General features: G+C 46.4%; 1 protein-coding gene across 5 annotated transcripts in view; it reads left to right on the forward strand.

Annotated features, from left to right (window-relative positions):
- The window catches only part of LOC136573018 (G-rich sequence factor 1-like), a 65779-nt gene that overhangs the window by 38797 nt on the left and 14002 nt on the right, over positions 1-12980 (forward strand). For 4 of the 5 annotated variants that reach the window (XM_066574116.1, XM_066574114.1, XM_066574113.1 and 1 more), the window contains exons 2-5: positions 3585-3738; positions 6835-6990; positions 11181-11369; positions 11958-12096. In XM_066574116.1, coding sequence (XP_066430213.1) covers positions 3669-3738; positions 6835-6990; positions 11181-11369; positions 11958-12096 — 554 coding nt within the window. In that variant the 5' untranslated portion in view covers positions 3585-3668. Of the gene's footprint in view, positions 1-3509; positions 3739-6834; positions 6991-11180; positions 11370-11957; positions 12097-12980 lie in introns of all 5 variants that reach the window. The other variant, XM_066574115.1, reaches the window with a different exon arrangement.

Here is a 12980-nt window from a genome sequence, read left to right on the forward strand (position 1 = left end):
GGCCATGTCACATGACATGGCCACAGCGTCACATGACGCGGCAGCCGCGTCATATGACGCGTAGGCGGAGAGGCGATTTCACTTTATCTTCCGCTGTGCTACAGTGGAAGATAGCGTGACGGACGGCTTCCGTTGACTGCAATGGAAGCCGTCCACGTGTACACCCGCGGCAAATAGAGCATGTCGCGGGTAAGGACGGGAGATTTTACGGGGCGAAATTCCGCACCGTGAGCATTGAGCTATTAGGTTCAATAGAACCTAATAGCTGCGGGCAACGCAGCAGATTTCCATGGGAAGGAGCCCAAAGGGTGGATTCACTTGTCTGCAGAGGGGGGGGGGGGGGGGATGGAAGAGCCAGAGCAGGAACTGAGCTCCCGCCCCTCGCCACTATTTGCAATGGGGGGGGCGGGACGGCCCAACAGTGGTGTACACCCACTACTTCCCGTAGCGAAAGGGAAACTAGCCGTGCATACCGCACTTTCTGCCTGGGCGATGAACGCTACGTCACTAGTGACGTATGCGTACATTGACCTGCAGGAAGCAGAATGTAGCGCAATGTACGTTACATCACCAGATCCAGCTAAATCCGGCAGCTGCAGGTCACGTGACCCAAGTTACACGAGGATCCAGGAGAAGATTTGGGAGGAGAAGAGGAGAGGTAAGGTTGCCTGGGGAGCAATAGGTAAGTATATAATTTTTTGTTTTTAATGACAGAACCCCTTTAACCCCTTCCCTATTTATACTAGCAGCATGCTGTATATTCCTAGTCTACAATCTAATAGCAATAACAATTAACTGATACATTGATCTACAATTTTCTTAACACTATCTGCAGCAGTCCTGTTGAAGTTAATGAAGCTGTGGTGCTCATGCTCAGCCACTGCTGCCATAGACTTCACGCCTGGGTTGCGATTGAACTCTGAATGACAGGTAAAACCTCTTGTGGGATGATCCTTTTAAAGGGGTGCTCAGGGCTAGTCTTATTGATCACCTATCCTCAGAACAGCTCATTAATAGTTGATTGGCCGGGACCTACTGCTCAGGACCATGAACGATCGGCTGTTCAAGATCCCACAGTCACCTTTTAAACCCACAGGGGTACGGAGTGGAAGCGCATAGTTCTGATCTGCTAGAAACTCTTCTCCTGTAAAATGTAACCAGTTCAGCGGTGCAAGTGATAGCAGCAGCTTGGAAACGGGGCAGTGAGCATCAGGCTGGGTGATGGGTGTCCCGTACCTGCACAGGTAACCTCTCCCACCAGTTATCTGGGACAAAGAAAAGACCTTGAATGGAGGTCATAAGATCAGCGAATAGGAGTGTGTGTATATATGGTGACATATATAGTAGCAAATTGTGAATATTTAACAGAGACCTTTAAGTATAAGATGCCCTTTAGAGCACTTTAACACCTTAACGATCGGCCATATGTGTGTTGATGGCGATGCATTAGAAGCCCAGCGCAGATCTCTTGTGCTGGGATGGAGAGGGTGCTGAGCTGTCGAATGACAACTGGGCACTTGCTCTAACACTGGGGACCAAAGAAACCTAGTATCCCCAGTGTTTAACCCTTTACACGCGGTCATTGAGACCTCTGCATATGAAAGGCTGGCAGAGGAGGGGGCTCCCTCTGGCACCCATCAGGCCCTCGCAATTTGATCGCAGTAACCTGATGGCTTGGTATGGCACCTGGAGGCTTGAATATAGTCTCTGTGTCTGCCAGCTATGGTGTCCGATGAGGCTCTTCATAGGCTTCCTAATGCATTACTATACTGATATATAGTAGTGTATTAGAGGAGTGATAAATAATGCTGTTAACCAAGTCCCCCAGTGAGACAAAAATAATAAGAAAATAAATTAAAAAAATGCTAAAACCCCACCTTTCCCTCTTTTAGGCCTCCCTCACACGGGCGTATTTGCATTGCAGAATTCGGAGCGGGATTCTGCCTCCGGAATCTACAGCAAATTAGGCCCATAGCATGCTATGAGAAAACATGATTTCCTGCCCAGAAGCGGAAATTGACTGCGGTTTTTCCGTGTAGGGGAGAAATTGCAGCATGCTGCGATTTTGTATGGGCTATGCATGGCCGGTTTCCATTAAAGTCAATGGAAGCCGTCCTTCCCGTGGTGGTCCGGCTGGCACATTCGCAATCGCTACGGTGAAGACGCTGTGTCCTCTGTACTGCGCATGTGCCGTACAGAGGAGAAGACGCCGGACAGTTAAGCTGGGGTCACCAGCCAGGCACTAGGTCGAACCCCACTGCGGGAATCCCACATGTGGGGTCCGACCCGCCTTTGTGCAGGCGGCCTTACTATGTAAATAAAAAGCATGTATGTGGTATCACTGCGTTTGTAAAGATCCAGAGAAAAAAGTTAGTACATTATTTAATCGACACAGTGCACATAATGAAAAAAAATAGACTAAAAAGCAATCAAAATGTTATGTTCCCAGATATTAGATAAATGAAAACCAGAGCTCACAAGCCCTCATAGAGCTCCGTTGGTGGAAAAACTAAACTATATTTTTTTTTTCTCCCTGACTTAAAAGATGAGACGAAATTGGCCACCTACTTGTCACTTGGTTGCTGCCATGTTTATTTGTGGTGACAATCTGGAACAAACCAAACCTTCTCATAGAAATGTATTTGTCTGGTTATCAGCCAGTATAATAGGACCTTCGGGCCTCGGTCAGATGAACATGGTTTTTTTTTTTTGCGCACCTATGTGCGCCAGAAAATGCGCTCCATGGATGTGGAAAATGTGTGTGACTGAAGCTTTGTGTTTTTTTTTTTTTTTTTTTTTTTTTTTTTTTTTTTTGTTTTACATGTGCGCAAAATTGTGTGTTCAGGCCTTCAACGGGCAAAGTTTCATATGCCCGTTCACTGGAGCAGCTCTGCTTGTAGAAGCGCAGCTGCTTCACGATGGTCCCCTCATCAGTGATGAGGGGACTCCCAGTGGGGATAAAAGAATTCCCTGCCACAGCTGTGGCAGAGGATCGCGATGCTATCTTATTGCTTTCCATGGGACTGGCGCTGCGGGATCTGCAGAAAAATGGAGCCTGCTGCGATTTCTTCCCATGCGTGCGATCCGCATGCCAGGAAAAATTACATCCACATGCTTTTAACTGTTTTGCGAATGCTAATGCATCCCTATGGGCGGCTTGCCCGCGCGGGGTTCCGCAAATCAAATCCGCCCGTGGACATTGGGCCTTAGAAGGCGGACTGTATTAACGAGGATTACATAAGACTCATGTTCTTGAATTTACTGGTGGAAATAAAGTGGAATTTGTACACGAAGTGTTACTTATTATATGAGATCCACTTTTGGTGTACAGTTGTATTATAACGTTTTGTGTTGTAAACGATAATGGACAAATGTGTGCGGAATCCTTGCATATTCTGGTTGAATGACATCTATTGAATATTTGTCCATTGCCATGTCTTTGTATGTTTGATTATTTCTCTGTCGTATTTTCTCTCAACAAATACCCTGTTTCGTTTTTTTCCTTTTAGGAACTTCGGGTGGACTTTTAGTTCTTGACCTATTATCGGCTATTGATGTTTGTACTGTGCATTTTGTTTCGGCAGAGTCCATACAGTACATATGAAACTGAAAAATACTTTGATTTACCAGAGTATGAACCAAGGGCTGTAAACGAAGGACTGAGTAAGATGTTTATTGTCCGTGCTAGAGGGCTGCCGTGGTCGTGCACCGCAGAAGACGTGCTCAACTTTTTCTCTGGTATGTTTTTTACTCTGACACTCTTAATGTGGCACATAAAATGAAACTAAAACTATGCTGAATGTAGAAACCATTATGCTTGAGGTATGCACTATAGTGAGTACTATCCTGAAATTTCATTTCAAAGACCAACACCGTCAGGGTGCTTATAGATCGATCTTTGACATGAGTGAATGATGTTAGAGTTCGCTCGTGTAGTCTGTTTACGCAGGCAGATAAATCGTTCGCTTGCAAATTGTTCAGTCGTTCATATTCGCTGTACGAGCGAACGAGAATGACTGACTGAACGATCGGTATTTAAACCACACAATTATCGAAGGAGCCGACAATGATTTTAATGCTTGCACAAAATGAACGATAAGCAAATGAATCATCATTGGCTACATTTACATTGAATGAGAGTTGTTTAAATTCTAACCATCCAGAGGTATTTTATTGTCCACATGTACGCTCCTCTTAAAGCAGGCCTCAACAAAGATGACCGCACCGCTCCTCTGACCACCTGATGCACACTGTACATTTGTATGCATCTGTAGACTTTAGTAACTACACACTGCTCTGATTGGCCTGAGCTGATTACTTCGGTAACACTGGTCAATCAAAGCAGCGTGTATTGTCTTATGGACCATTTACATGGGATGATTATCACTCAAAATTGGCTCAAACAAACGAAAATGAGCGATAATCGTCCCGTGTAATTGCAAAAAAATTGTTTACAATACGTTCACTTTTCGTTATCGCTGACTTCCAGTCAGACTAAAAACCATTTTGGGATTCTCGCTGAGTGTAAACTCTCCTTGCTCAGCTCTTCCCTCTTCTTAGAAAGGGAAGCAATGAGTGAGAAGCCTGTGATTCAGCAGTGAAGTTGGCCCGTCTAAACGCTCTGCACGAGAGCTAACTACCTTAGCGGTGCCCCGGGGCTCATGCAGTCGTTTTAAACGACTTTAGTCCCATCTAAATGGGACATTTGCGTCAGGTTGTCGGAGCAGCCATCTTTGTTTGCCCAGAACTGGGAGGTCATTTTAACACATTTAGTACCATTAACAGTAGAACTAAGGGCTCCTTAATAGAGATGAGCGAACGTACTCGTCCGAGCTTGATGCTCGGGCGAATATTAGGGTGTTCGGGATGTTCGTTATTCGTAACGAACACCACACGATGTTCGGATGTTCGGGTAACTTTAACTTTCTTCCCTGAGAAATCATTTCTATATGCGCTCAATGGGGCCGGCGGCAGCAGCGCCAACCCCATTGAGAACATATAGAAGACAAATCCTTCTTCTCTGCCACAGCTGTAACAGCTGTGACAGAGAAGAACGATGTTTGCCCATTGAATTCAATGGAACCGGCAATACAGCCGACTCCACTGAATGCAATGGGCTGCCGGCGATCGCGGGATGAATTGTCGGAAAGGGGTTAAATATATAAGCCCTTTCCTGCAATTCATCCAGAAATGTGTAAAAATAAAAAATATATATATACTCACCTGGTGCCGACAGACGGAGTTCAGCGCGGCAGGCTGCAGTTCTCCTGAACTGCTCTGAACAGCTGTGAGTAGTATTCAGCAGCCGGGGATTTAAAATCCCCGCCTGCTGAATAAGATGCCTCTGAATGGTCACAGCCTGACCAATCAGAGGCCAGCCCTCACTCACACCCATTCATGAATTCATGAATGGGTGAGTGAGGGCTGCCTCTGATTGGCTCAGGGGCAGCTCTCCTGCCCCTGAGCCAATCAGAGGCAGCCCTCACTCACCCATTCATGAATTCATGAATGGGTGTGAGTGAGGGCTGGCCTCTGATTGGTCAGGCTGTGACCATTCAGAGGCATCTTATTCAGCAGGCGGGGATTTTAAATCCCCGGCTGCTGAATACTACTAACAGCTGTTCAGAGCAGTTCAGGAGAACTGCAGCCTGCTGCGCTGAACTCCGTCGGCACCAGGTGAGTATATATATATTTTTTATTTTTACACATTTCTGGATGAATTGCAGGAAAGGGCTTATATATTTAACCCCTTTCCGACAATTCATCCCGCGATCGCCGGCAGCCCATTGCATTCAGTGGAGTCGGCTGTATTGACGGCTCCATTGAATTCAATGGGCTAACATCGTTCTTCTCTGCCACAGCTGTTACAGCTGTGGCAGAGGAGAACTTGCTGTGTCGTTCCCATCATTTTCTTGAATTGCCAAGATTTTCACACATGAAAACCTTAGCGAGCATCGGCGAAATACAAAAATGTTCCGGTCGCCCATTGACTTCAATGGGGTTCGTTATTCGAAACGAACACCCGAACATCGCGGGAAGTTCGTTTCGAATAACGCGAACCCGAACATTTTGGTGTTCGCTCATCTTTACTCCTTAACATGGGTGTACCGTCACAGCGTATTACGCACACGTATTTTTCCAGGCGTAACACACGGTGAATGGGGGCATTGAAGGTCAGTGGACTTTCACTCTTCCATTCACACGCCGGTTGGACACTACGTATCGATACGCAGTAGAATTAAATTACTGCATGCTCTATTTCTCCATGTATTTTACTCAGCTCTTGAATAGGCTGCTTATAAAACACTGTATATACTCATGCATTTCGTATGGGCAGCTTTTTGATACACATACTTCCTCTGTTCATATTAAAAAAATATATAGATCACACTGCCAATCGCAGCCCGTACGCGATCTTTGCCGTCAGAGCTTATGAGCTGCAATGCGTACAACACTGAGGGAGACCCATGGCACTGTATGCATACGCTTGTGTGAGCCCTAACACTAAGGAAATAATTGTAAAATAATCCCTGTCCCCTGACACCGGGTGTTCTGCTTAATTACTGTGCAGCTGCTAAAGTGCATATTAAGTAGTCTAATGAGCAGTATGGCTGTTTTGGGTCACCTATTAGGACCCTTTTTTTGTAACACAAAGGGAATTTTACTGTATTTTGACACGGATTACTTCAAAGAGTACTGGATTGCTTGCTTTAGCTGCAGTAAAACAATACTCCGGTAGAAAATGTGTGGAGAACATTGATCCATAGAGTGACCAAAGGTCGGATGTGACTGAACGGATAATCATCATCAAAACAATACGCTTATATTCCACAGGCTGCAATGTACGGAATGGTGCAGACGGCGTACACTTCATATTTAATAGGGATGGAAAACCACGAGGAGATGCAGTCATTGAGTTTGAGACATCAGATGATTTGGTAAAAGCATTAGAACAGCACAAAAAGTATTTGGGACAGCGCTATGTGGAAGGTGAGCAACCGCTACCACTTACTACGCCGTCATTGTATGCTGAGGTGTGGTCATGGCGAATGGGGTTGTCTTGATGTAAACATATTGATGACCTATCTTTATAATAGGCCATTAATAGTAGATCACTGGGGGATCTGTCGCCAGAGACCCCTGCTAATCAGTTGTCTGCTGGGCCATTGTTCAGGTGCACTGAGCTGATGTTTTAGAGGAAGCAAGACAGCTCCTTTCTCACTGCAGTGATAAGGCTTGGTATCACAGGCAAAGAACCCTTTCGCTGCAATGGTAACTTGTTCAGCAATACCAAACCTGGCCACTCCAGTGGGAACAGAGCTATCTGCTTCCTGTAAAAAAATGGCTTCGTTCCGGAGCACATTGGCCTGGCAAACAGCTGATTGGCAGGGATCTGTGGCGGCACTCCCTTTTTTTTAATCTACTAGTGATCGCCTATCCTGCGTATAGGCCATCAATGGGTTACAACTGGACAACGCCTTTAATTCCTTAACTATATACATCTTTGTAATATACTTGTTTTTTTCATTTTGCTTTGAGGGAGTTGTGCGTTTACTTTTACTTTCAGTGCTTTCTTTGTGCACAAAGTTTGTTGCCAAGTGTATCATCTACCATTTCCACTCCTGTTAGGTGGTCACATGTGGTGTTTGAATTGAATCCGGATTGGTTATTAGCAGTACTCTGGGTTTGCTGACATCTGTAGTTCCTTCTATATGGAAGGAGTACTGTGTACAAAAAGTCCACGGACACATTGCTTCCGGATGGTGTCCCATCTGCAGTGTCCTTGCGAGGCAGCTTTAGGCCTCATGTCCACGGGGAAAATCAGATCCGCTGCAGATTCTACATGGAGAATCTGCAGCGGGTCCCTCCTGCCCCGCGGACATGAGCGCCGAAAATAGAAATTTAAAAGCATTTACCTTTCCGTAGCGGGCGGCGAAGGTCAGCTGTTCCTCACGGCCGGATCTTCATTTTCGGCCGGCGGATGAATTCCTGACGCCGGCGGCACGTCGCCGGCACGTCGTCGACGTGCCGCGCGCATGCGCCGGGCACATCCGCCGAGCCGAAGCAAGGGAGATGCGGCCGTGAGGAAGAGCAGAGCTTCGCGGCCCGCTGCGGGTGAGTAAATGCTTTTAATTCCTATTTTAGGTCTCCCGCGGATCCGGACGGCTTCCATAGGCTTCAATAGAAGCCCGCGGGAGCCGTCCCCGCGGGAGACCCGCATGAAAATGGAGCATGGTCCAGATTTTTTCATGCTCCATTTTTTTTTAAATGCCTTTTATTGACGATCCGCGGGTATTTATCTACCCGCGGGTGGTCAATGCATCCCTATGGGGTGCGGATCCGCGCGCGGGAGATCCGCTGCGGATTTTAAATCACATTTTGCCCGTGGACATGAGCCCTTAGGCCTCATGTCCACGGGGAAAATCGGGCCCGCTACGGATTCTACATGTAGAATCTGCAGCGGGTCCCTCCTGCCCCGCGGACATGAGCGCCGAAAAGGAGAATAAATGAGAATAAACTTACCTCCGATCCGCTCCGTTTCTTCTCTTCGCCGCGGCGTCATCTTCTCTCGTCGCGGCCGGATCTTCATTCTTCGGCTCGGCGGATGTGCACGATGACGTCGGTGACGTGCCCCGCGCATGCGCCGGGCCGAAGCAAAATGATCCGGCCGCGGCTGAGAGAGGATGGCGCGGCGCCGAAGAGAAGAAACGGAGCGGGTAAGTAAAATATGATTTTTGTGTCCCGCGGATCCGGACGGCTTCCATAGGCTTCAATAGAAGCCCGCGGGAGCCGTCCCCGCGGGAGACCCGCATGAAAATGGAGCATGGTCCGGATTTTTTCATGCTCCATTTTTTTTTAAATCACTTTTATTGACGATCCGCGGGTATTTATCTACCCGCGGGTGGTCAATGCATCCCTATGGGGTGCGGATCCGCGCGCGGGAGAAGAGTTAAAATCCGCTGCGGATTTTAATTCTTCTTTTCCCCGTGGACATGAGCCCTTAGTGCTTTCCCCACTTACAAGATCAGATGCGGGCTAGGACCGCCCAGAGCCGCATACTATGTGCACTCATGCCACTCTATCCGATGAACATCCAGTCAGTCAGAATATCTTGTCTTGTTTTTTCTAGGTATAGTGGTAGGTTGGGGGATTCGCCCTCCGACAGGGTGCCTGGGAGCGGTAGATCCATCTATTCGCTCCCCTCCGGTCAGCTCTGTCTGACATGCAGATTCACTATGGGTCCAATCCCTCTCCAGGTGGTCTCGGAACCAAACCAACATTGATTTCTTTCTAGGAGGACTGTGCTGCTAGCTCAGTCAGCCGTGTCCATGCGGACATGGGTCACTCATGTCATCGGTGATGCATGAGTGGTCCTATCTAGGCGGAGTCCGACGCTGACCATTTGGCGGCAGAATGGGCCTCGTATTCTTCTATTCGTGATATCTGGGCTGCTGCCGTTAGGAGTACTCTGTAGTCAGTGGTCTACAACTTCGCTCCTACAGCGTTTCTCCATGTAGCCTTCCTATGCAAGTAAGAGCGCTGTCCGGGAGACAAAGTATTTAATCAGACAGAGTTGGTAGCGTGCTGCGTTCCTCCTGTACGATTGCTTGCAGGAGACCGTGAAACGGTATACACTAATACTGATTTTAATTCTTTGTGCTCGCCCTTCCGACTCTGGAGGGTTTCATAAAGGGACCAGCAAGACTCATGTCTGGGGGTAATTTGGCAGTTATGCCACGTTTTTAGGGTGCCTGGTTTGAGTCATGCGGTGGCAGTGACATCTTGGTAGGGAGCCACCCTGGCTTGACAACTCGAATACCTTTTTTCCTAGGCCTAGACGACTTCAGGGTTCGTGGACTTTATGCAGAAGGTGGAGGCTGTGGCCATTGTCACAGTCTGAGAAGGCTGATACTAATGGTATTTTTGAGCGGTGTGTCCCCATCTGCCATTCTCTCTGGTAGGGGTAGCTCCCATGCATTTACCTGGGGTGCTTTTTACTAACCCTTCTACAGCAGTGCTGTCATTACGACAACCTACCTAGCCGGGTGTCTACAGTCTGGACTCTAGAGGAACCTGACGTTCAACTAGGTCACCTGCTAGAGGGCCCCAGCTCTTTTAAGTTTCACCCCCCTTTCTGATGTTGCTAATGTCACGGCCAGCTTGCCCAGTTTACTCATCAATCTTCTAAGCGGGAGGCCCTATTGGGCAGAAGTTCTTTGGCATCAAAAGAAGGTCGTTATCGTCCTGTTGCATGTTACCTTACTGCATGTGGTATTTTGACCCACGTTGATGAAGTCTTGTCCCATGGGATGAGTCGGTCACAAGTGGGCTTGGTCATTCACAAACTTACCTTTCTCTAGTGGCCTTCTTCAGTCGCCCTGGCTCTCTGCTGGTGCTCCCGAAGACACTAGTGGATCATTTGTTTCCGAAGAGGGTTCCTCACACTGGCGTTGCTTCGCGGCAGTACAGGGTTACTGTGCTAGAGATATCCTATGTTCATGCTGTGTTACGGCACATATTTCTCAGATAATGGGTGCCTCGTTGGAAGCTCCTTGGCAGGAGCCTTTTTGCTGTTGGGCGGATGGGTCCGTTTTCTCAGGCCCCTTTATGCTCCAACTCTGAGCATGCTGGATGCCTAGGCACGCATTAACGCTAGTTGCAGTTAATGAGCTGATTATGCTTCTTTACACCTACCTTCTTATATTTTCCCACCCCTTGGGTACTGCTCTTGAACGTTCCAAGTTCAAAGCTGTATACAAAGTCTGATGGCATCCACTGAACCAGGAGAAAGCTGCAGGGATTACAGGGGTCCTCACAAGGGAGGATACCCCCGTACAAAGAAAGAACTAAACTTGATTACAAAGAGATCCTGCGCTCATAGGATTCACCACTTTGATGGTATATGATAATGGAGAATTCTCTCAAGTAGTAAAGACTTACTCTGGAGAAGAAGGGTATGATGTCCACAGAACCCCCTCCTATTAGTTGTCTTCAAAAAGTTCAGCCAAATGAATTAGAATATTTTCTTCTTTATTCACAATTAAAATGTAAGGCCACGCGTTCCGGTGCTTCAAGCACCCTTTTCAAGCCAATGAACATGACGAGAAAGAGATTTTAGGGTAAGTTCCTTACAAAATCCAGTTTTTATACAATGTGATTTTTTTAAAATTGCTTTGCAGTGTTTGAAATGAGCCATAAAGATGCAGAGTCATTGCTGCAAAGGCTGCAAGCTCCGGTGTCGCCCACTACATCCTCCGCTGCGTCTCAAGCTGCACAATCAATGGCTGGTACCCCAAGCGATGGCACTGTGCGCCTCCGTGGACTTCCGTATAGCTGTACGGAACAAGATATTGTCAATTTCTTTTCAGGTGAATTGTAGTCATATAGTTTTTGACTTTATTTTATTTTTATTTTTTTACATTTTTAACATTCTGAAAAACTTTGACATTGTGTAAATGCTTCCATTTGCTGCTTCTCAGACACAAACGTGAAGTGGAAAATGTTCTGTGTTTCTCATTCCATCTTCAATTGGTTGTATTTAAAAGTTGATATATACGAAAGCTTATTTTTTTCAATATGGTCTTAAGGGTGGATTCGCACATGTGCTGCAAGTTCCGTCTCAAATCCGGCAGAAAATACCGGAAGAAAATGTTTCATGCAGGGCTTTTTCTAGGTGGAAAGCCAACGGACTCCACGAACAGATCAGGAAACCAGGACCCCCTACCACTAATTCTTTAGCTAGTACTTAATATGTAAGGATTCAATGTCTGTATGACTCTACAAATGGGTGGCTTGTACAACCCAAATGAAGTTTCAACTTTCTTGTGCTGACGGTGATGCGGGAATGAAGGCTACATTATTGTGCTGTATGGCTAGTTATACTATAAAGTGGATTGCTGATCACACAGCCGGGGTTCACAACTTTCAGTAGAACGATCTGTGTTCTGTCTTTACAGGTCTTGGTATAACCGATGAAGGCATAACGTTTGTGTATGACCAGAAGGGGCGCAAGTCCGGGGAGGCATTTGTACAGTTTATTTCTGAAGAACATGCAGAGCAAGCACTTTTGAGACACAAGCAGGAAATAGGCAGCAGGTAATGTTTTGTATTACTCAGATTATATATAATTGACATTGCATATTAGTATTGCCTTTTATTCTATTAGTTTGGTCTATTTGCTCATTGCGCTGCTTACAGGAGTGTAACTTGTACTTAAGGTGTTTTTCATAGAATACGCCATAAATTCCTGAATGATGCGGGTCTGATGAGAACGGTGTCAAAGACAGCACTCTCTTTGTTTTACGGTTCAGAGAATACAGTGATCCAAACGTTTGAAGGGGTTGTACTGAAATTTCAAGTTATCCTCTTTCACTTCGGAGACCCCAGCACTGATCATAAGAACAGTGGACCTGTGTCCTCCATCCTCCTCACTGCTAGATTGTTGCAACCCCCCTTCCTCGCACCAGCGCTTCATTTGCTTTCAATGGGATTGCCGAGAACCCAAAGCAGCATCCGTTTAGGTATTTCCATCAGCACCATTTTATTGAATGGCGCAATACCAGCACATGTCCCACCCGCCTTATATTCAGAGTGATGTCATTATGGGGGAAAAGAAAAAAAAACAGCAGCGACAGAATGGGATGGAAGAGTCTAGTTTTTGAGATCCACAGGGGGTGTCAGTGGTAAGACCCGCTTATTGGCAAATTGAAATTCTGGTACAATCCCTTTAAATTTCTCTATCAATGTACGAATTCACAGAGGGGGCAGCGTAAGTCAAACAAAATTATATAGAAAGCCCTATTCACAGACGTGATTTGAATTAAAATAATAAATTTTATTAGCCTACCATCAAGGCGAAGGGAACTATACTTCTCTAAGCTATCTTCTCTCTAGGAGGGTATTAGGGGTGCACTAATCAAATTGACATCTATAGAGACTAGGGAAACTTTTCCCGATAGAGAATCCATTTAAGAGGATAT

The sequence above is a fragment of the Eleutherodactylus coqui genome, chromosome 7 (genome assembly GCF_035609145.1).
Source record: "Eleutherodactylus coqui strain aEleCoq1 chromosome 7, aEleCoq1.hap1, whole genome shotgun sequence".
Taxonomy (NCBI): Eukaryota; Metazoa; Chordata; class Amphibia; order Anura; family Eleutherodactylidae; genus Eleutherodactylus; species Eleutherodactylus coqui.